A 24,200-nucleotide genomic window follows, 5' to 3' on the forward strand; every position below is an offset into this window, starting at 1 on the left:
CCCCACTCCTCCCTTCTTGCTCTGGCGGTGACACAGTCTAGTGATTGAGGAACGGGACCTGGGGCCAGCGTGCTCGACAAGACGAAGCCTCAGCAAAGTTGAACCCTACGGTTCATCTAGCAGGGAGGGCTTCCACGTGCTCTTGTATCTGGGGCAGCCGTCAGAGAGCAGGGCTGGAGCCAGGGCCCTGTAGGGCAATCAGCGTCCGGAGGGCACAGAGGAGCACATGGGGGGCTCAGGCCACAGGGTCAGGACGATGTCGCGGTGAGGTCCCTCTGCTGTGCTATATGTTAGGGGAAGGAGGAGCCGAGGCCGGGAGCGGGCGCAGACAGGTGGGAAACTTGTGCAGAAACCTAGCAAAGAAGTGTAGATTTCAATGAATGTGAGGGGTAGGGAAGGAGAGCAGAGGGAGATGAAAATACTTGGGGGTGAGATAAGTGGGGTGGAGGTGATGAGGATACCTGTTCACTGAGCTCTCTGTCCCAAGCAGGATTCTAAGTGCTTTTCATGCGTTAACTCATTAAGGAAGGCTCTGTTTACCCCCATTTCACAGGTGAGGAAACTGAGGCACCGAGCAGTTGAGTTATTTGCCGCAGGTCACCCAGCCAGGGAGGGCTAGACAGGGATTTGAACCTGGTGGGCTGGTACCTGGGGCCATGCACAGATCAGGGTATGAAGGAGATTTTTCTCCAAATAAAGAGTAACAGATTTCCTTTTCAAATGTTCTTTTTCTTTTTCTTTTTTTATTTTTATTTTTATTATTATTTTTTTTTTGAGACATAGTCTTAGGCTAGAGCAGTGGCGTGATCTTGGCTCACTGCAACCTCCGTCTCCCAGGTTCAAGCAATTCTCCTGTCTCAGCCTCCCAAGTAGCTGGGATTACAGGCACCAGTCACCACACGTGGCTGATTTTTGTATTTTTAGTAGAGACAGGGTTTCACCATGTTGGTCAGGCTGGTCTCGAACTCCTGACCTCAGGTGATCCACCTGCCTTGGCCTCCCAAAGTGCTGGGATAACAAGTGTGAGCCACCACATTCAGCCTCAAATGTTATTTTTCTTAAAAGGGTCACATTCGATTCATGTCTCCAAGATATAGCAGGTTTCCAGCATCTCTTTTTTAAAAGGTTTTTTTAAAGAGAAATAATATTGCTATCACTGTTGCACATTTTTCTGTTGTAAGCAGGTTTATTCAGTGTTAAATATGACTTTTATAAAAGCAGGTTAAAAGAACCTTGCCAGAAATTTCGAGTAAGACCAGGCTGGGTACTGTTCAGGGTGCTTTGTGTCAACTCGTTACTCCTCACCTGCTAGGACATCATCCTCTTTGCATCTGGGGACACTGAGGTGGGGAGAGGTGAGGCGAGGCTACACAGCTGTGTGTGGCAGAGCCAGGGTTCAGGCAGAGCTAGACCAGTATCGGGGTCTGGGGGCGACCGTCTGCATCATCTTCACATACGTGGGGACGTCCACCTGTGTCATATGTTTCCCAGCTTGTTTCATGATGACAACAGCTCTGCTAGAAAAGCAGTTTCCTTTTTGCCTATGAGCACTCTCGATTCAGGGACCCTGAGTCTTTGGGCCCCTCGTGCAGCTGGGCCTCACCCTGTCTGGACCCAGCATCCTAACTGGCCTGGCTCTGTCCCCTGCTAATGGACCTCAGCCTGACTGTTTCCAGCAGGCCCTACCCTCTTGTTTCAGTGATGGGGGGACAGCAAAATGAGAGTTTACCTGCTTTAATATCAAAAGGTTTTCTTCATTGTTGTGTTATTGAGTGAACTGAACAGCAGATTTATTTGCTTTAGCAAATGCAGCTGCCTGTGATGGTGGCATAGGTGTTGAGTGTGACCACACGAGCGCGGCGGGAGTTTGCGGGAACGAGCCAGTACCCCAGTCAGCCTTCTGTGGCCTCAGAGGGTAGCTGCCCGTCTGGAGGGCCTCGGACACTTTCAGGCTGGGATGGGTACTCTTGATTTTTTGCTTCTCGGGCACTGATGTGGTTCAGACCCGGGATTCTAGGAGGGAAGGTTCCTATCGCAGGGGAGGGAATCAGACGTGTCTCTGGGTGGCAGAGGAGCTGGCAGGTAGCCTCTGGGCTACCAGTGGAGCACTGTCCAGTCCTCTGGATCCAGTGATTTGGGGTTTAGACAGGGTTTCTGGAAGACATCCCGCACAGAGGAGCAGAAGAGGAGAGCTAGGAACTGATGCGTGCCTTCCCCTCTCTAAAATGAGAGTTCCGAGTCCCTGTGAGGGTTCCCTAGCGTGGTCTCAGAGCCCAGGATCTGGAGGGGGCGTCTGTCGTTGGAGAAGGCAGAGGAGCCACGGTGGAGTCCTTCCCGCTGCCGAGGAGGAGCAGGGCTGGCCTAGAGGGCCGGCTGGGCACTGCAGCCACCTTGTACCATCCCCTCCTGAGAGCGTCAGGGGCCGGGACATCCAGGGTAGCACCGGGCCCCTCATGCCCGTCCCCCCCCCGTCGTGGTCTCCTCTGTTCCTGCAGGGTCCCGGTGGTCTCCCGCTAACCCGCGTGGTCTCTAACGCCTCCTGTCAGCTGCTGCTCTGCTGTCTCCACCTGTGTGGAGGTCCCATCCAGTAGTTTCTGTCTAACCCGTGTGTAGTAGTGAAGCGTCCCCCCCCTAATTGTGGCCTGTGACTCTGGAAACACCATTCTCATGATGTTCTATGTCTCCCTTTCAAGAACTGGGTTTCTCTTGAGGAGAATACAGGTTCTCGGCCCTGTCATTTACCAAGACGTTGCAGATCAGGCACCTGTTAAGCATGAAAAATTTGTTTTCAGTTTCGTGAACCCAACAAGAGAATGACAATTTTGATGTTCTCTGTTTCCCAGTGAGTGAGAATTCCTGAATTTACATAGAAAGCCCACATGAAAAGTCCACACTTCTCGGCCACGAGTGACTGGCATTGCAAAGGAGGCTGTGCCTTCTAACTGGAAACGCACACGGGTTCTTAAAGACGAACATTTAAATCTGAGTTCAGCTCTGTTAAAATGCAGCGTTGGCTGGCGATATCCTAAATACTTGGTTGCCTCCAGGGCGACAGCCTAGGGTGTATTTTTCCACAAGCGAAGCCCACGTCTGTCTGCCCTCCTCACTCTCTGCTGTTCTTGTGTAACGAGGTGTTTTGTGTGTGTGGCAGGTGGCAGGTTCAAGAAAGAGATTGTCGTTGACGGACAGAGCTATCTGCTGCTGATTAGAGACGAAGGGGGCCCCCCGGAGGCGCAGGTGAGTACACGCACACGCCCCAAGCCAGCTGTTTCCCTTTGTTTTCTAAGGTTTCATGCAACACGTGCTTCTGGAAACCAGTGACGTGCTTTCCAAAAAAGTGGAAGTCCCTTAAAAAATGTTTCCTGTCACTACATTTTTTCTCATCTCTAAGAAGCTAAGTCTTTTCTTCCGCCACCTCCCTGCCCAGACTAAATCCTACAGAGAAGTTGGGTTTATATGGTAGCTTTTCACTTTCTGTGTTTTTAAAAAGGCAGGAAACGCACCCCCTGCCCTGGTTGGGGAACCCAGTTGAAATGACATGTGGACATTTCTGTAGTTTGGTTTGTGTTTTGGCCTTTTCCTTTGACTGGTGTGATCTCTAGAGCAGTGAGATGTAGAGAGCTTGCTGGGCGGAATTTGGAGTCCCGTCTTCTCTCTGTCTCTGCTAACTGTAGGCGTTGGCGCCTCTGTGCCTCCCTGGCCTTGGCCCAAGCAAGGCGGTCTCCACCGAAAGCTGGTATGAAGCATATTATGATTTCTTTGGAAGTTCCTGGAAAGATGGGCATTCTGGAAATAACAAAGCATGAGTGTGGAAGATCTCTTTTTTTTTGTTTCTTTAACCTGCTTTGTTTTACTTGAAGCATAATTTACCGAGTAAACACTTGAAAGGAGCCAGGAGCTAGTAAATGCAAACTGAATGTCGAAGATTTTCTTGGCATTATCTCCTGGACCTGTCTTTTTGTGAACATGCAGCATAGGATTGTAAGATGATGAAAGTGAAAGATATTGAATACAGGACTTCTTAGGCCTCAGGTCTAGTACTCCACACATCGGAGGGCTGTGTGGTTATACAGAAGATGCCACAGATTTGCCATGTACCATTGACTCTAAAACACCAGTGACCGTAGGATGTACCAATATTCAAAGGGAGAATGCTGCCAATTAAACTGTGAAACAGCCACAATAATTAGGTGCATTCTGATTTCAAAGATGTTAAAGTGTGTAACATTTTGTTTCTTAGCATTAAGGATACCATATACTGATCATAATAAGGAAACACCTTGAAGACATGTTAAAAGTGAAAACTTAGTTGCAAAGCAGTTTGAGCCATGTTCAGTGACCATCTGGTAGTTTATAGTAAGGCGGGGCAAAGTTAGAGTTCTGACTGATAGAATCCTAGGTTTGTGATGCTGATCAAAGTCAGCTCGTTCTTAGTCCCACTGAGGGTATAGGACCGTGTTCAGTGACCATCTGGTAGTTTATAGGAAGGCGGGGCACAGTTAGAGTTCTGACTGACAGGATCCTCGGTTTGTGATGCTGATCAAAGTCAGCTCGTTCTTAGTCCCACGGAGGGTATAGGACTGTGTTCTGCTGCACAGGAACTCTTGGGCGCAAGGGCCCTCCTATGGCTGGTGATCGGAGAAAGAAGTAGGTAACATTTAGAATCACCTGAGTTTATTTTCCATTTTCCCCAGCACGTAAATGTTTTGAGTGACTGGAAACAAGCTTTTTTCTCCACAATTAAGGAGCAAGTCTTAGCAGTATATGAAGCACAAAATTGAATATGAAGCACGAAAGCTTATAGATACAGAAAAATCTACAGAAGAGGCTAGATGCAGTGGCTCACACCTGTAATCTGAGCACTTTGGGAAGCTTAGGCAAGCGGATCACCTGAGGTCGGGAATTCGAGACCAGCCCGGCCAACATGGTGAAACCCCATTTCTACTAAAAATACAAAAAGTAGCCAGGCGTGGTGGCGTGTACCTGTAATCCCAGCTACTTGGGAGGCTGAGGCAGCAGAATCGCTTAAACCCAGAAGGAGGCGGTTGCAGTGAACCGAGATCTCACCACTGCACTCCAGCCTGGGCGACAGAGCGAGACTTTGTCTCAAAAAACAAACAAAAAAAACCCCAAAGCATAGTTTCAGTTTTCTGCTGGTGAACATGTTAGAGTGGGGGGTTACGTTTTGGGTACCCCCCACACAAGGAGCATGGAAGTCAGAATGCACCCTTAGGAGGTGACGGCCACGGTGCATGTTTCCTCCGGGTGGACGCTCAGATGGGCTTCAGCTCCCGGTTTGGGAACTGAGGTCTGGTTCCGGTCAGCCAGCAGTCTTCATGGCGCAGAGGGAGTCTGCTCCTCCCACGTGTTTGGAAGAGACAGGAAGAGCCTTCCTCAAGGCAGAGAAGAGGAAAAGGAGATGCCTTTTATCAGTCTAGGTCCTGCTGCACTCTGTGGGAGCTGCCATCGCGGTCTTCCCAGGTCTCTCCCAGCCTTCTTTGTTTTCAAGTCCTCATTCTCATTTAATTTTGTATTTATCATTAGAACTTTGGGTTAAGTTTTCTCATGTAAACGTTTTACATATAACTGAATACACTTTTCACTTATATGCCTGAAGTCAGAGTTTAACCCATTAAACACTTTCCCCAAATGTATTAGAGATGATAACCTTGGCCATAGAAACCTATCTAGGAACTACAGCTGCTTTTAGAGAGAAGGGAAACAGGATGCATTTTGGTTTTGTTTTTCAAATTTCCACTTGGAAAGAGAAGGATCTTTGTTGCCTGATAGAGCTGATGTCAGATGTGCTGAGCCAGTTGCAGTGAGTGTGGGAAGCCTCTGCCCTGCAGGGAGGCTCTACTCACTCAGCTCCAGTTTTGCAAGATGGTTATTGGTACTAAATGAGGTATTAATATATGCCTGACAGTGTGGGTATTTGTCAGAAAGAGGATGTGATGTAGGTTAAACTGGCAAGACAAGAATAAAGTGAGTACAGCAAAGCAAGAACAAAATGGCAAGAGTCAGGCTTTCTTCCCTAAGTTTTGTTAATTTCCCTGAAAATAAGTAGTCATTTTCTTGCAGGGGTGCTGCAGGAGTTCAGCCAAGGCTGAGCCTGGGTTGAATCTTTACCCTTTGGCAGAGTAGGCCGGCCGCTGCGGTGGCGAGTTGGGGAGGACTGTGGGGTGGGGGGTTCTGAGCAGGCCTGAGGGGTCCAGCAAGGCTTCCTTAAGCGGTTGAGAGTACAGTGGAAAGCCTCGGGGTTTGAGAGGCTCTGGCAGGAGGTGGGGCTGGCCTTCTGTCTGCGGGGCCGCCTTGGCTGGTCACGGCAGCAGGTGGACAGGGCAGGAGCATGAGGACTGCGGGGAGACTGTGTGGTTTGTGTCCTCTGAAGACAGAGTGTCTTGGGTGGGAGCAGGATGAAGGGCCCATTCCCGAGGGGAACACCGCCCACGGTGTGCTCAGGAGGAGGACGTTGGTGCCGTGACAGTGTGTGACGGTGACGGTCAAGTCAGGCACCCAGCACGCGACCGAGGGGATTCCTGCAGCCCCTGCTGCCCGCCACCGTCCAGACGTCTGTTCTTAATTAAGCCTTCTCACTCAGCTCCTGCTCTCCTCCCCTTCTTCTCTCCCTAGTTTGCCATGTGGGTGGACGCTGTTATATTTGTCTTCAGCTTGGAGGATGAAATAAGTTTCCAGACCGTTTACCACTACTACAGTCGAATGGCCAGCTATCGGAACACGAGCGAGATTCCTCTGGTTCTCGTGGGAACCCAGGGTGAGTGATGCTCGTGTGCAGGTGGTTTTCAGAGGATTCTAACAGTTATGTATTTTCAGTATGAGGGAGTTTAAAAATGCTTTAAAAAAGGAAAAATTGCCTACTGAACGCTCACTTTTTTTGGGAAAAATCGTGAAACTGAAATTATCACATTTCCTGATTGGATTTTATGGTGAAACCACTCATTTAACAACCTGAAAACAACACACACACACATGTCCTATGTGCTTTAGGAAAAATAAATCTATTTTCCCTTGTTTTCTGGGGAAAAAAAATATATATATATATGTGTGTGTGTGTGTATGTGTATATGTTTTGTATATAAACATATATAGTCAAATACATATACTGTTTTCTGCTGTATTTTAATTCTTCTTTCTATAAAATGATTTATAAACAATCTATTAAAGCTTGTCTTTCAGTGCATCTTGAAAATAGTGCTGATTTTCAACATAAGAGCAGTTCCGTGTATTCACTCTATTAAAGCTTGTCTTTCAGTGCATCTTGAAAATAGTGCTGATTTTCAACATAAGAGCAGTTCCGTGTATTAAGTTCTATTTGTCACCGTCTTGTGATCTGTATCTCATATTTAATCTAGCAGGCCCCTCAGAGAGCGTAGAATCATACTGGGCACGTTTCTTGTTTTCCCTCAGGTCACTTCACGCTTGGTCTGTTAGTAGAATGGCTGTCACATGGACTGAGGCACAGCATCCTCGCTCTTGATCGCAGACCCATGGTTGTGCTGGGGTCTGCCACTAGGATCTGTGATGTCACATAGGATGTTTTTAAAAGCCAGGTGGAGGTTAGCTTTAAAACTGCTTTGTCAGAAATATGGGTAACTGACAAATAATCCTGTCAGGAAAAATTGTATATCCCTTCATTTTGTTGTGGTTATTCATAGACTGTTTTGCAAATTATTTTAAAAGTAGCCTATCTGACATGCCTGTCCATGCTCTGATGCGAGATGTTTCTCTTTAGGACGTCAGCTGTCCATACCGCACTGGGTGTGGTCTAAGTAGGAGGTTGCGCAGACAAATGATTGGCAGCTTGATCAGGAACCTACAAAAGCCCAGATAGATAGTGTGGCGTAAACTAAAAGCATTTTGCAGCCAGACATGGTGGCTCACACCTGTAATCCCAGCACTTTGGGAGGCCCAGGCAGGTGGATCACTTGAAGTCAGGAGTTGACCAGCGTGGCCAACATGGTGAAAACCCGTCTCTACTAAAAATAGAAAAATTAGCCAGGCATGGTGGCGCATGCCTGTAGTACCAGCTACTCAGGAGGCTGAGGCAGGACAATCACTTGAACCCAGGAAGCAGAGGTTGCAGTGAGCTGAGATCGTGCCACTGCACTCCAGCCTGGGTGACAGAGTAAGATTGTCTCAAAAAAATAAAATAAAATAAAAAGCCCGGCATGCTGGCAGGTACCTGTAATCCCAGCTACTTGGGAGGCTGAGGCAGGGGAATCTTTTGAATCTGGGGAGGTGGAGGTTGCAGTGAGCCAAGATTGTGCCACTGCACTCCAGCCTGGTAGACAGAGGGAGACTCGATCTCAAGAAAAAAAAAAGAGAAAAAACTAAAAGCATCTTCTCAGTGTGATAGATGGGAGGTGTTAGAGTTGGGCTTCCTGGAGAGCACCTCTCCACCGCGTTTTTTTTTTTTTTTTAAAGCACACGTGGAGTGGCCACCGGTCACTCTCCCTCCTGAAACCTTCAGAGCCAGAGCTCTGTTTATCCTAACTCAGATGGGAGGAGGGATTCTTAGGCCTAACACGCCCTCTAGTGTTCACCAGGAGACAAGGCCGCGCCACCAAAAAGTCCTTGGTTTTTGTGAGAATGCAGAATTGCACTCTGAGGTGGCATCTTGAAAATTCCTCATCGTGTTTTCAAGTGGATGCTCATCCACAGCAGATTCTGCTTAAAGCTGCCTTGAAGTCGAATAGAGAAATTCCAAATAAGCTCCCCTTCCCGCAGGCCCGACCGTGGCCTTTCTGAGCAGACTCCTTTGGGGCTATGCAGACACTGCTCGTGGGCTGCTGGAGCTCAGGAGGTTTGATTTTAGGACTCAGAATGGGCTTTTGCTTGGACTCACTGTGAAAAGTGGCAGTGAAGTTCCCAGCCTGGAAAGATTCTCTGCGATCAGGGTCTGTTCTCTGAGTTCTGAGTACACAGCCATGTTCCGTCAGGGGGAAGGGAATGTCTGAGATCCCCGGAGTTGGGACCACACACACCTGCGTGTGACTGGCTGCTGCTGGGTGACCGTGACCCCCAGGGCTCTGGTGGGGTTCAACAGGAATTCCCAAAAGACACTCAGTGCATCCATGGGTAGGTGATAGGCGTCTAATGGTGGCTGCTTTTGTCCCTCATATTTCAGTGTGTGACTGGTGTTCCAAGGCCCTGCCTGGGATCCTGAACCCCACCCCCGACTATCCCTGACCCTGGAGACAGCATATCCCTCTGAGTCTCCTGCCTGAGCCGAGGGGCACATCGAGCCTCCTGCCGGGATGGCTACTTAGATTCTCGGGAAATCCTAATGAAGTTGAAGTCCTTGAGTAAAAGAAAGTACCCCCGTTTATTCCCATGAATTCCATGAACATCCGTTGATCGGATGTGGAAAGATGCCCAGGAAGACCACAGGGGAGTGTCTGCATGTGCGAGGGTGGCCTCCGGGGTGGGGAGGTAAAGCCGGCCCCACACCCTCCCTGGGCGAGCAGGTAAGCCGGCCCCACACCCTCCCTGGGCGAGCAGGTAAGCCGGCCCCATGCCCTCCTTGTGGGACTCTTTTTAGCTGGACCACCCCCAGATGAACCAGAACGAAAAGTTCCAATTAGGGCTGCATTCCTCACCTGTGGGATTCTCTTGGTCCTTACCTAGACTTCAAGGAGCACCCCAGCAGCCCGGTGGCAGGAAGCTGGCATGCACGTGGGCTCGGAGGGTCCCTGCTGCGACGCTTGCTTCCTGCCTGCAGACTTGCTCTCTGTGAAGCCTGTGCTCGGCTGCCTTGGCTTCCTGGGCCGCCAGAGACAAAAGAGGGACCACGTTGTCCAAGAGGGCACCTGGCGTTTCTCTTCCTGCTGGTTTGGGGTAGGCCGCCAGAGAGGTCAGAGCATATGGGATGGGAGAGAACCGAACAGGAGTTAGGTTCATTGCCAAAGAATGCCTGGGCTGGGGTGAGGCCTCCGCCCGCTGGCAGGAGGGGCAGCTCGGCCAGCAGGAGCTCTTTCTGGGCAGTAGCTAAGGACTGCACGAATGTTCGTAATTGGACAAGATGGGAATGAATGAGGTAATCATCTAATGTTTGTTAAACAGGTTCTGTTTTAAAGACTTGCAAATTAAATGGATTTGAGGGAGAAGCAGGATCTGTAAAAAGCTACGGAGTTAAAAGTGGAATGAAAATGAGACAGGTATAGAACCGAAATGCGAGTGCAGAAGCCGGTTTCCATGCAGTGGCAGAGATTCCCATGGTGCACCTTTGAAGCGGAAAGTTGACAGAAACCGAGTGAGCCACTGAGGACGGAGGGGCTGCGGGATCGCTGGGCCGCAGGTCAGGGTCTCGTGGAAGCCGGGTGGATGCCACGTAGCCTGTGTTTTCAAAATTATCCTAGAACATTGAAACATCATGGACTTCTAACTTCTTTCTACAATTAAAAAGAAATGTTTATACTTAAAGAAAAAAAAACTGTATTTTCTTAAATGTTGTGAAATGCAAGTGAGATTTACTAATCAGCAAGACAAGAAGGCAGGGCGAGGTGCCCTTTGACCGTATCCCTGGAACGGGGGTGCAGCCTGTGGAGGCTGTAGTGGCGATTGTCAGAGGAAGAACCCTTAACTACAGAGTTCAGTTGCCTTCTGGTAACGGAGAAACGTCAGCCCAAACCTATTTCATAGGGCTGAGAAAATAACATGAGAAAACAGAAAAGGAAAAACTGAATACATTCCTCAGGACATCACGTTTTAAATATACTTCAGAGAATGGAGTTGCCAAATGCCCTTCCTCCACAAAAAAAAAATGTCAAAGGTGGTCGCTCTGCAGTATAACTTCGCTACTATTTCTTTGGCTGGTAGAGAAATCCTGTTGGTGGATTTTTGTTTAAAGAGTTGTTTATTGTTTTCTTTGGCGTAAGAGCCTTCAAGCCCTATGAAAAAGATTCAGGTTAGGAAACTGTCTCTGAAGGCTGGGCACAGTGGCTCACGCCTGTAATCCCAGCACTTTGGGAGGCCCAGGCGGGTGGATCACTTGAGGCCAAGAGTTTGACACCAGCCTGGCCAACATGGTGAAACCCTGTGTCTACTAAAAATACAAAAAATTAGCTGGGCGTGGTGGTGGGTACCTGTAATCCCAGCTACTTGGGAGCCTGAGGCAGGAGAATCACTTGAAACCAGGAGGCAGAGGTTGCAGTGAGCCAGATCACGCCACTGTACTCCAGTCTGGGCGACAGAGTGAGACTCCATCTCATAAAAAAAAAGAAAGAAAGAAAGAAAAAGAAAACCGTCTGTGAAAAGTCCTGTCTCTGCCCTAAGCCTCGTGGCGGTTCACATTCCAGCCCCTCATTTCTGTGTTCCATGTGCCACTGTAACTCAATAGTAACAGAATGAATGCGGCGGGTCTGAGGGTGGGGAATCCTGGCAGCTGAACTGAAAAAAAAATGGCTCAGTTTCTTTTTTAGGAAACTGGTGCCAACATCCCTGCAGCTGCTCAAACGCCCCCATGTGCACACATGACTTAGATTGGGTGGATTCAGGTCACCTGTGACCCTGAGGAGGTCCATCAAAACCTCAGGGGACTCGCTGCTCCCCTCTCCGCACACCTCCCTCACCCCCTAGGCCTCACCCCTGCAGCATCTCCCTCACATGCACCAGCTGCCCTGCCGCCCTCTGCCTCAGGCACTCTGCCCCAGGCAGTGGCGGCTGCACCCACCTGCTGCAGGTGAGGGTTCCCTGATCCCTTTAGCAAGGGTTCTAAAACCCAGACTCACCCAAGCCTCCTGACCTCCTTCCCGGCATCACTCACAGTGTGGCCATCTTACATTCAGAACCATTCATCACATTCGTCTTTATTTTCTGCTTGCCTCTCTGGCCAGCTAGAATGTCTGTTTCATTCACTGGGGTGTCCCTGTGCATAGAACAGGAACAGACCCCAAATGGGGGCTCAGTGAGCATTTATTCAATGGGTCATTGCACAAGCGACCACACCTGGAAGAATAATGCCAGTGTAGGGAATATGCTTAGCCACCTGCGTGGTGCACAGAAGGGGACCTGCACATAGGGACTGTGTGTGTGGTTTTTCCTTCTTTCTGAAGTATGTGTCTTCTAGACCCACATTTAAGTCTTGTTGCTTCTTTCTAAACATTGTAAAATTTCAGTTTCAGAAGCTCTCCTGCAAAACACATTTCTACTAATGAATAACTTTCTCCGGTGTTTGAGTCTGTTATTTGGGAGGCAAACTATGCTCTACAAACTCCAGATTCATAGACTAATAACATTTCTGTTGAGTAAGGTACCGGTTTTCTGCGATGTGGGGAGTGTGGGAAGTAATCAGAGCTATCGTTGTTACTTTTTTGGTCTTCTGTTCCAGATGCCATAAGTTCTACTAACCCGAGGGTCATCGATGACGCCAGAGCGAGGAAGCTCTCCAACGACCTGAAACGGTGCACGTACTACGAGACGTGTGCTACCTACGGGCTGAACGTGGAGAGGGTCTTCCAGGACGGTAAATGCGCACGGCTGGGAATTTACTTTCAGTTCACGATACAGGAGGCAGTTCAAGAAACCAGTCCTGCCTGCACTTGTGCACATGGGTGGCGGAAATACGTCATTGATGGGTGATCATTGATGGGTGGGCGTTAGTATCGAGAGCACTCCATTCCAGAGGCGACTCTCAGGTATGTTTCGGATATAAAGTGCCGTGTTCAGAAGAGACAACAAGACGTGGCTTGAGAACAGCCTGGTGTTGGGTCTGCGTGTCACCTATGGGGCCTTTTTGTATACAGGATAGAACATTTCTTGAGCTGTTGTTCATCCACGGGCTCCGGAAAACTTGTTTGTGAGCCATTTCTTTATTGTCATTGCCCATACTTAATCCAATCCCGTCCTTTAAAGCAGTTTCAATATTTGATATCAGGCTTTGAGGAGAGAACTGAAAGGAGGAGAGAGAGTATCAAGTTTGGACTTTCCCACCAAAAACATAATAACATGGCACGGTGGGACTCACAGCCACGAGTGAGGACCAGCCTTTTGGAATTGTTTTCAGGTGATTTTATTCATTATTGATCATCTGCCTTCAGGAACGGCCACAAATCAGACAGACAATTCTAGAAGAGCTGAGATTCTGCAAGGGGGTCAGATACTGGCGGATGATGGTAGCTCCAGACGTCGGCTATGAGAGAGGAGCCTGTGGAGATGGGTGGGGTGGGCGGGAGAGGTGGCGTCACCCTGGTGAATAAAGACTGATATTTCTAAATCCAGTCTTTTCCACCTGGGGGCTTGGGAGAGGCCTGGTGTTCTGGCAGAGGGTCGCACTGCTGGCGGGAGTGGTGGAAATCACTTGTAGGGTCCTCTCCCCTTCTGGTTTAAATGCATGGGGGCCGAGCCACCTGTGTCCCTGCTCTGGTGCCGAGGGGGTTGTTGGGGGCAGAGCAGGGCAGCCACACTGGGGCTCTCCGGAGAGTGCCAGAGCCGCTCGGAGCTGGGAGGAGATGGAGGACTCGCCGCGCCCTGACCCCGAAGACCAACTATGAAAGCAGTGACTACGGGACTGTTTCGGGACCTCCTCCAAATGGGGCAACCTGTGTTGTTCTTTTAAATGTTTCAATTAGTCTTCAGATGCCGTTGTAGAGATTCTATACGTTCACTGTTCAACTCAGTTTCAAAGATGACATCAGTTCGGTCAGTTCTCAGACTTTACGTTTTCTTTCCTGTAGCAGTGAGGTTCCTTTTCTGAGCCTGCCGTCTCTTCCCGCGCATCTCTGCCTCTCAGATACTCAGCTGCACTTCAGCACGTTGCTCCTAGTTAGTCCTTCACGGCTTCAGCGTTTCTTCTCGCCTTTTCCAGTGCCAGTGCTGAAGAAGCACAGGGTTCCCCTGAGAGGCAGCACGAAGTCGCTGGGGGCCCACAGCCCCTTCTTCCCTCCACTCACGTTTATTCCGGGCACCTCGTGCCGCCTCTGTTGGGAGAACGTCCTGTGGGGAGCAAACCTCATGTCAAGCCGTGCCGGTGAACGTTAGTGACATGTTAGTAAGACGTGGAAGAACCGTGCAGGGAGGCCCTTGGAGCTCTTCCGAGAGGTGAACCCTCAGGGAGCAAGGTCACTGTCGGCCACCACGCTGCTGAGGCCCCGTGAATGTTGAAGTAAAGCGTTGTAGATGAAGCGTCCCCAGGCCCATGCATGAGGCCAGCTCCCTGTTTTCATAAATAGACTTTTCTTCTTTTTTTTAGACAGAGTCTCACTCTGCCACCCAGGCTGGAGTGCAGGGGTGTGATCGGCTCACTGCAACCTCCACTTCCCAGGTTCAGGCAATTCTTGTGCCTCAGCCTCCCCAGTAGCTGGGATTACAGGCACTCGCCACCACACCTGGCTAATGTTTCGTATTTTAGTAGAGACGGGATTTTCACCGTGTTGCCCAAGTTGGTCTCAAACTCCTGAGTTCAGGCAATCCGCCGACCTTGGCCTCCCAGAGTGCTAGGATTATAGGCATGAGCCACCGCGCCTGGCTGTAAATAGACTTTTGGTGACACAGAGCCACGCTTGGTGTCAATGGGCTGCAGCGGGTTTGGGCTGTTCTCCAGCTGTGGCAGCAGAGATGAGGGTCTTTGCGGCCCGCAGAGCCCAGAATATTTCCTCTCTGGCCCATGCAGAGAGCCTGCCAGTCCCCGATGCAGGATATCAGGGACTCAGTTGTCTGGATAAGTTGAGTCTGCACAGTGACTCCTTTGCTTTTGTATTTATCATGGTTAACATACATGAGTTTTCCATAAATTGATGAACATTCCTTATAAAAATAATGTTATCAGTTAACGAATGCTGGAGGATGTCAGGATGATGGTGCCTTCCTGCCAAACAGCCTATCTTCGTCCGTTCTGGCTGCTCTAACAAGACCCAGTGGCTTACACAACAGACTTTTGTTTTTCCCAGTTATGGAGGATGGGAGCCCAGGGCCAGGTGCTGGTGGGTGTGGTGCCTGCTGAGGGCCATCCTCCTGGTGGGCTGTGTGCTCATAGTGGAGAAGAGAGGACATGAGCCCTCGCCTGTCCCTTCCCATAAAGGCGCTTAACCCATCACAGGGCGCCACCCTTGTGATCAGTCACCTGGCAGAGGCCCCACTTTTCCCCTGAGGGTCGGGATTTCAGGGTAAGAATTTGGGTTGAGTTCCATACCATACCCAGCACGTTCAAGTCTGAGGACAGGCAGCCACCTCTGTGTTGGAAGTGTTTCGTTTTCTTCAAGTTGGGGGGTTGGCAAGGGGAGAATAAGGACCGATATTTCTGAATATTTTTACTTTAAAATATTTAGATAAAGCGTTTCCGTTGCTGTGACAGCTCATGTCACACCTCCCCAGGTAGTGCTGTGACGAGTGTCTGTGTTCATAGGCGCAGGAGATTTCCATTCCAGTTTCGTGTTTTAGAAATAATACATTCTCTGCCGGGCACGGTGACTCACACCTGTAATCCCAGCACTTTGGGAGGCCGAGGCAGGCAGATCACCTGAGATCAGGAGTTTGAGACCAGCCTGGCTAACAAGGTGAAACCCCGTTTCTACTAATAATACAAAAAAATTAGCTGGGTGTGGTAGCATGCATCTGTAATCCCACCTACTGAGGAAGCTGAGGCGGGCCTATCACATGAACCCCAGAGGTGGAGGTTGCAGTGAGCTGAGATTGCGCCATTGCACTCCAGCTTGGGCAACAAGAACAAAACTCCGTCTCAAAAAGAAAAAAAAACATAATACATTCTCATTAAGTATTCAGATTTTGGCCAAGTGTGGCGACTCACGCCTGTAATCCCAGCACTTTGGGAGGCCGAGGCAGGTGGATCACCTGAAGCCAGGAGTTTGAGACCAGCCTGGACAGCATGGCGAAACCCTATCTCTTCTAAAATTACAAAACATTAGCTGGGTGTGGTGGTGAGTGCCTGTAATCCCAGCTACTCAGGAGGCTGAAGCAGGAGAATTGCTTGAATCTGGGAAGCGGAGGTTGCAGTGAGCCGAGATCGCACCACTGCACTCCAGCCTGGGTGACAGAGCGAGACACTGTCTCAAAGAAAAAAAAGTATTCGAATTTTATGGAATCTGAAAAGCAAATACCTGTGATGCTGCAACTTCTGTGACTGTTGCGATTTTTTTGTCCTTCAAATATTTTCGTATGAAGATACATTTTAAAAATAAAATCAGGGTTACTCTGCATATTTTATGTAGTAGTTATATGGTATATGGTTTCTTATATATTTTTTTTCACTTAAATCACAAGCACTCTCATTGTTAGTGATAAAAGTAGTTGCTGAGGAGGAGCTTTATTCAGTACTTAGCAATCCCTAACAATAACAAAGTAAAAATCCTCAAGGAAAGTTAAACATTGTAAGGTTTATATAATGTTGAAGAAATCGAGGCTTAGAGAAATGACGTAGCTTGACCCAAAGGGGCACAGCCTGGACTGGATCCCCCATCTTGGGACCTGAGAGTCTCAACTTAACCACAACACTGGAACATTTTGTCATTAAAATGGAAGCAAGTCAGATCCTGGGGCGTCATAGAACACACCAGCTCTGCCCACAGGTCTGGGGAGGGCCTCGCAAGGGACACACCCAGCCAGCAGGGCCCCTGCCCGCTCTGCCCACAGGTCTGGGGAGGGCTTCGCAGGATATGCACCCAGCCAGCAGGGCCTCCCTGCCCGCTCTGCCCACAGGTTCAGAGGCCGCAGGATATGCACTCCAGCCGCAGCCCTGCCCGCTCTGCCCACAGGTCTGGGGAGGGCTTCGCAGGATATGCACCCAGCCAGCAGGGCCCCTGCCTGCTCTGCCCACAGGTCTGGGGAGGGCTTCTTATGCACCCAGCCAGCAGGGCCCCTGCCCACTCTGCCCACAGGTCTGGGGAGGGCCTGGCAGGGGACGCAACCAGCCAGCAGGGCGCCTGCCCGCTCGCAGACTCAGTTTATTCAGCTATCTCGATGACTCTCTGGCTTCTTTTTTGCCCTAGGGCTTACTTTGTTTATTTGCTTTTTATACCTATATATGGTAGAAAGAAAACATGAAGGAAAAGCGTGTAATTTCTACATAATGTTCGGCTTGTAAATAAAAGAAAAACCAATCCAGCTGCTTCCGTTGCCCTGCGGAGTCTGCGTTCCTGATTGGCTCTGTACCAAGGTTCATTTAAAAGGCCAGGGACCTTATTCTTTGCTTCTTCAGCATTTGACTTCTTAGTGTCTTGTAACAAAAGGACATTGTAAAAATTAATGAAGAAACATTGCATTCACTTTCCTGTTCACTTGTGTAATCCTGTTTACTTTTCTTTCATTCATGGAGTTGCCAGATGGCTACTAGCAAGTGGCTTTAGGTATTGGGAAGCAGGCTGGCAAGCTGGTTCATCCATCCAGTCACTCGTTCGTCTGAGCACCAGCTTCCCACCCACTGTGCGTCTGGTCAGGGGCTAGAGGCAGATTCGGAAGCGCGGGCAGGGTCTCTTCCTCTGTGAAGTTAAGGTCCGCTAGGGAGGATAAACATCAAACAGTCACCCAGAAACATGACCTTGTGTCTTGCCCGGGGGTGGAGAAGTGTGGCGGCCCAGGCCGTTTTCTGGGGGTCCTTCCCAGCAGCCTGGGAGCGTCTTCGCTCCTGCTCGCAGGCGGGATCGTGTAGCTTGCGGGGCAGGTGAGCTGGCTCCACAAGATGGTTTCTGCTTCACCTGGGCAGCTGAGCCGGACGTGGGCCATGGATACCCAACTGTTCGGATTCTCAGCAGAGCCCTGGGGGAGGGAGACACTGGGGGCTGGGGTGGGCTGGACGTGTGGACTTGGCAACTGGGGGCTGCAGGTCCGTCTGTGGGGGCTGCACAGGGCTCCCGTTCCTAGATCGCCCCACAGCCAGCGGCTCTGCACCTGTCAGATTCTGCGTGGCTCTGTTTGCCTCTTGCCACATCGGGGAAATTACCTATATACAAGTTTTTCTGTTCTTAAGGTTAAAATGGTGGTTTCAGTGTTTGGCATTAAATTTTTTGAAAGTCCCTGTTCATTTGTTCTCCTAGAGCCTGGAGACATGAACATGAAGGATTACGGAAAAATAAAGTTCATTCCTCATAGACATTGTTTCTCTGGTCCTGCGATTCCTTCCTTCCTCCCTCCCTCCCTTCCTCCCTCCCTCCCTTCCTCCCTCCCTCCCTTCCTTCCTTTTTCAGGCAGGGTCTCTGTCACTCAGGTCGGAGTGCAGTGGCACCATCTAGGCTCACTGCAACCTCTACCTCCTGGTTTCAAGCAGCTCTCCTGCCTCAGATTCCTGAGTAGCTGGGATTACAGGCATGTACCACCATGCCCAGCTAGTTGTTTGTATGTTTAGTAGAGACTGGTTTTTGCCATGTTGGCTAGGCTGGTCTTGATATCCTGGCCTCAAGTCAAGTGGTCCTCTGGCCTCAGCCTTCCAAAGTGCTGGGATTACAGGCATGACCCACTGCGCCCAGCTTGCGAGTCTTTTTTAAAGAGACGTTTCTCCCACGTCATATGAAGAACTCGCTTTCTGAGTGGCAGCAAGCAGCTCTTCCGGACAGACAGAGTGCGTGTCTGACATGGGACTGTAGTCAGGTCTCCGGAAGTTCAGGAAGGGTGTAGTGTTGGTGATGGGATTTCTCAGCTTACATGCTGAAAGGTCACCTAAAATAGTTATAACTTAGCGACAAAAGTAAATCCTCCTTTCAGAAGGCCAAGTCATGTATGTTCAAGGTGGTAGCAAGCCGTGTATAGGTAGTGACAGGGCCCTTTTGAGCATTACACGTGCACCTTGGGAGGAAGAGAGCAGAGATCAGGCTCTGCCTGTATATTCTTGGATGGTGCATTCAGCACTGTCGTTCCCTGCAGTTAGGTTTTGGAGAGCATCAGTTTTAGTCTGTCTTCAGATGCGTTTGAGTTTCTTGTCTTCGTGAGTGGCGTGTTAGGAGCTTTCTCTGCTGCGGGTGGCAGTGCCATAGAGGCACACAGGGGCCTGTGTTGTGGCATCTGTTCAGTGGGGGAGACAGGATCAGGGTGTTTTTGTTTGACATTTTAGAGCCAATGCACCCCAACTTTCATTGGGCATAGTTTATGACTTAAATTATGGTGTCCTTGTGGTAGCTATATGGCATGTGGGATTTTAAAGGCCCCTGATACCTACAGAAAGAGGGGTTTCCCCTTCATGTGCGACCAGGAGTACAGCCTGATAGTGGTACAATAATTGTTTTCATTTCTTCTTCTCCAAACAGCTTGGTGCCCTTTCTCCCTTCACTCCCCGTCTCCTAGAATGAGCTAGTAAAGATGTGTCTGAGTGGTCCACAGTGTGGTTTTATGCGTGGATTGTTTATTTGCATCCCAGCATGTTTTGTATACAGTAGGGGTCTCCAGTCAGGCCGCACAGGAGGTGAGCAGCTGGCAAGCGAGCATTACTCCCTGAGCTCCGCCTCCTGTCGCATCAGCGGCAGCATTAGATCCTGGGAGCACGAGCCCTGTTGTGAACTGCGCATGCCTGGGATCTAGGTTACACGCTCCTTATGAGAATCTAATGCCTGATGATCTGAGGTGGAACAGTTTCATCCCAAAACCATCCCCATCCCCCACCTGCCCCCCAACCCCTGATCCTTGGAAAAATTGTCTTCCATGAAACCTGTGCTTGGTGCCAAAAAGGTTGGGGACTGCTGGTATATAGAATTTAATATTCTTGCATGCATCTTCTGAACCTTCTAGTCAGTGGTTAAATCCCAATTCAAAGCATCACATTATATGTATGATCTGCGCTGTGCTAGGGCATGCTCCCCACCAAAACATCAGCCTCTTCTTAATACAAGTATTCATACGACCGTAGGAAAACCTACATGCAGAACTTTGACTCTGGTAATAGTTGTTAGACCAGGTCAAGATCATGTCAAAGAGGTAAGTTACAAATTATCATCTCTCTGCTTAACTGTCTCCAGGGCCAGTTTGGTGATCTCACATAGGAGACTTCTGTCCTAGAACAGACCTGCATTATTGTGGAGGGAGAGACAGTGGGGTCTAGGTGTATGGGAAAGCTGGGCAGTGGCGCTGGAAGGGCTCTGTGCGCCAGGTGCTAGCATGGCCACAGCCTGTGGCTTATTAGGGATTCCTCTGATTCCCCGCTGTGTACATCATCCTGGTGGATGGGTATTTATCTGGCAGAGTAGTTCCTGGTCTAGGCAGATCTATGTTAGTCCTTTGACCTCATTGCCCCGGGTTTTTTATGTTTGTGTTGCAATTAACATTCTGGAAAGCACTTTTACAGAAGCCATTCCATGTGTCTTTTGTCCCTTCCCAGTAACAGCTCACCTGGGCATGTCCAATCCATGCCGAGAGCCCGAGCTGGGAGAGGTTGCGTGATTTTACCAAGGTTGTGCGGCAAGTCAGGGAACCTCAGTGTGCTCTTGATGCTTTGCTTCCAGAGATTGAAATCCTAGTGTACAAAGAACCCACCTCATATTAAATGTCTGCAGCTGCCTGATCCTAATTACAGGAGTGTCCACAACCAGGGGAGCTGTATTAATGAGCCCGTTGGTGCCACCTAATTGCGTGCGCTAGAGCGTCGGTGAATGTACGCAGGCTTCTGGGCCTTTTCTCCTGAGTCCTCCATCATCTTGGACCATTTCGTTTTGCTTACACCGCAGTCTTTGTGCTGTTAAAGGATATATCAATTAGGCCTATTCCGTTCTTTCCTGAAACCAGCTTCATTTTCATTGTCGGGGTGGCCGGTTTTATGATTTGTTTTTGTTGCTATTTTTTTTTCCTCCTTTATTATGTTAGAGATTAGATTGGAACTTGTGTGTGTGTGTGTGTGTGCAGCCATGTGTGTGTGTGTTAGCGAGGAAATACTTCAAAAAATAAGATTCTTTACACTTGAAAGCAAGCCCTGTATATGTGTACATTAGGCACTTGATATATGTTGAAAAGGTGAATTAATGGGTCATTAATTGTCCATTTTTTAATCACTTGTAATGACTAATAATTATGTAACAATTTAACGGCTTATGATGTAGGATAGTGGATCTCATTAGGCCCAGTTACAGCTGGGACTACATTGCTGGAAATGCTTCCTTCCCAGAGGCACATGGTGCAGCTGGTGTCAGGCCGGGCCAGCATTTCCCGTTTCTACCTGTGGTCTTGGCTGTGCACCTGTACTCATCACTGCGCCCCTCTCCACACCCCCACCCCCACCCCCTCCACACATTGAAAGTCTAATTCCAAGACTTCCTGGGGCAGATGGGTGGTTGACATGTATTAGGACAATATGAAAGAGGTTCAGCTGCTTAAATTACACTTCATTAAGGGGGTTCATATTTTAACATTTTCTGAGAACAAAGATGACACGAAGAAAGTGACTTCCGTAAGGCTCTGGCAGCACTTATGCGGCACCAGTACAAATGGAGGTTGGATGATCAAGTCACGTAAGACGTGTTGTTTTTGTTTTGTTTTGTTTTGAGACGGTGTCTCACTCTGTCGCACAAGCTGGAGTGCAGTGACACAATCTTGGTTCACTGCAACCTCTGCCTTATGGGCTCAAGCCATCCTCCCATGGCAGCCTCCCGAGTAGCTGGGATGACAGGTGTGTGCCACCACACCCAGCTAGTTTTTGCATGTTTAGTGGAAATGGAGTTTTGCCATGTTGCCCAGGCTAGTCTCGAACTCCTGAACTCAAAGCGATCCGACTGCCTCAGGCTCCCAAAGTGCTGGGATTACAGGCGTGAGTCATGGCACCCGGCCATAGAAGGGGGTTTGATGCTAGTTTGGGAGCCGTTCTGGCATCATTAGCCCTAGGGTCATTGATGTCACTCGCCGGCAGCTTCTAATGTAGGGCCATTCGGTGCATGGCAGAATCTGCAGATTGTCTCCAGATGTCTCCAGAAGAGCCACATCTGGCCGGCCTAGTAGCTTATCTCCCAGCGAATGGGGGAGTGCCGACCTGCCATTGACTGTAAGGAGACTTGGTTCAGCCTGTTGGTGGGGGCGCACATGTAAGGAAGAAGCCTTTGTGGGTTTGTGTGGGTCTTTCTCTTATGCCATATCCCTGGTTTATATTTGGATGGGAAAATCTGTACATGTTTGATAGTGATCATTTTTATGAAACATGACATTGCCAACTCCTTTCTTCGTAACGCTTTTTCAAATTCAGTTGTTAACCAAAGAAGCTCTTTCTATAACGGGGTTAAATTATAAACTGAAATAGCAAATTAATACCAAAACTAAAATAAAGCTTTTTGTATAATAAACCATACATTCAGAGGTTTAAAAAATCCAACAAAATGAAAAATACTTTTGAGTTATTATTTTTAGAAAAAAATTAGTTTGGATTGAAAAATTCTTACCCTCATGAAGCTATAAAAGCACATGTTTTACTGATGAATGAAGCTTCTGGCACATCAGCTGAGACAAAAATCTTCCATACTGACTCAATAAATACAAATATAGAAGATGGGCTGGGCGCAGAGGCTCACAGCTGTAATCTCAGCACGTTGGGAGGCTGAGGCAGGCGGATTACCTGAGGTCAGCAGTTTGAGACCAGCCTGGCCAACATGCCGAAACCCCCGTCTCTAAAACTACAAAAATTAGCCGGGTATGGTGCCGCACGCCTGTAATCCCAGCTACTCAGGAGGCTGAGGCGGGAGAATTTCTTGAACCCAGGAGGCGGAGGTTGCAGTGAGCTGAGATCACGCCACTGCACTCCAGCCTGGGCGACAGAGTGAGCCTCCGTCTCAAAAAGACAAAACCAAAAACAAAATAAATACGAATGTGTAAGATAGAATTCATTACGAAACTACACCAACCATTTTCAGAACTAATTTGAGAATGTGCTTGAGGTGATGATCCTTAAATCATCCAAGTGTGTTTGAATATCATTTCAATGATGTCATCTTAGCAATAGGAAATCAGCTCGCTTCTTGTTTGCAGTTGCCCCTTCTTTTTATTATTATTTCTTAGTGGAGACAGGATCTCGCTCTGTCACACAGGCTGGAGTACAGTGATGCCCTCATAGCTCACTGCAGTTTCAGACTCTTGGGCTCAAGCAGTCCTCCTGCCTCAGCCTCCTGAGTAGCTAGCACTGCTGGTGCATGCCACTATGCCCAGCTCATTTTTCAAAATTTTTGTAGAGATGGGGGTCTCGATATATTGCCAAATCTAGTCTCCGGCTCCTGGTCTCAAGTGATCCTCCTGTCTCAGCCTTCCAAAGTGTGATGGGGTTATAGGCGTTAGCCACCGCTCCCAGCAGCCCTGCTTTTAAAGGATTCTCTCTCAGTCTATCCCTTGATTTGCTTAACACCAGCCATTTAATATGAAAATGTTTAGGTGGGGGAGGGAATATCTTAATTATCATTGTGCTCCGTACTCCACAGATTGCACCTGCTGGCCTTAACAATGTGGGGTCAAGTATGAAACATGATAAAGTGACACCAAAGGAACCAATAAGGAAAGGAATTTTGATTCAAAGATAACAGGAAGAAATTATCTTAAAATCTTAAGGTTGATATTACAAACAACGAGAGACAATAAATACATTGTTATTTAGTAGTGTTGTAAAATATTGTGTTAATAGAGCCTGTGATCTCTTCTGGCAATTTCTTACCCTAAGTCTGGGATTTTTCCTGCTGTGCTTCTCTTACTGGAAACGTTAAGTGTGCACAGATATGCTCATATGTGTGCAGAGAAATGCCTGAATTAACTCTCACACTGCCAACATTAGATCATTAAACACACTATTAGGAAAGTTCTCTGTTTTGATTTTCATGTTAAGACTCATCTCTTTTGCTCATAGAATTAATTTTATCAATGACGTAGAAAATGGTTATTTGAATACTTTTCTGCACTGCGGTATCATAGCTGTGTTTTGCCCCAGGACTTCTCTCTAATGACTTTAGCCAGCTTGAATTAGCGTGATGTATCATTAATGCATACAAATGGCTTTTATTTTTGTTCATAATCTGTTCATAATGCCACGGCATTCTGCTCTTTCTAATGTTTTTAAAATGATTAAGTAGTGATGTACTTTTTGACCTAGTTAACCCTCCACGGAATCGCTGATCAAAAGAATAAGAGAATAGTACTTAACTAGGCTAGTCAGAAGTTGTTACAATCCGTAGCTGATGTTTTCCAGTTATTTTGAAGTTTTTTATAATTTTTTTCCTTAGAGAGTATGGACATAGGCTGGACACACAGTAGCTCACACCTGTAATCCCAGCACTTTGGGAGGCCAAGGT

The 24,200-nt window shown here is 48.5% G+C and overlaps 1 protein-coding gene across 11 annotated transcripts in view; it reads left to right on the top strand.

Annotated features, from left to right (window-relative positions):
- Positions 1 to 24,200, top strand: part of AGAP1 (ArfGAP with GTPase domain, ankyrin repeat and PH domain 1) — a 639,080-nt gene that overhangs the window by 242,065 nt on the left and 372,815 nt on the right. For all 11 annotated transcript variants that reach the window (XM_021924443.2, XM_021924444.2, XM_021924446.2 and 8 more), the window contains 3 exons: positions 3,152 to 3,237; positions 6,634 to 6,775; positions 12,350 to 12,484. In XM_021924443.2, the coding sequence (XP_021780135.2) occupies positions 3,152 to 3,237; positions 6,634 to 6,775; positions 12,350 to 12,484 (363 nt within the window). The remainder of the gene's footprint in view (positions 1 to 3,151; positions 3,238 to 6,633; positions 6,776 to 12,349; positions 12,485 to 24,200) is intronic.

Source organism: Papio anubis, chromosome 10 (genome assembly GCF_008728515.1).
Source record: "Papio anubis isolate 15944 chromosome 10, Panubis1.0, whole genome shotgun sequence".
Taxonomy (NCBI): domain Eukaryota; kingdom Metazoa; phylum Chordata; class Mammalia; order Primates; family Cercopithecidae; genus Papio; species Papio anubis.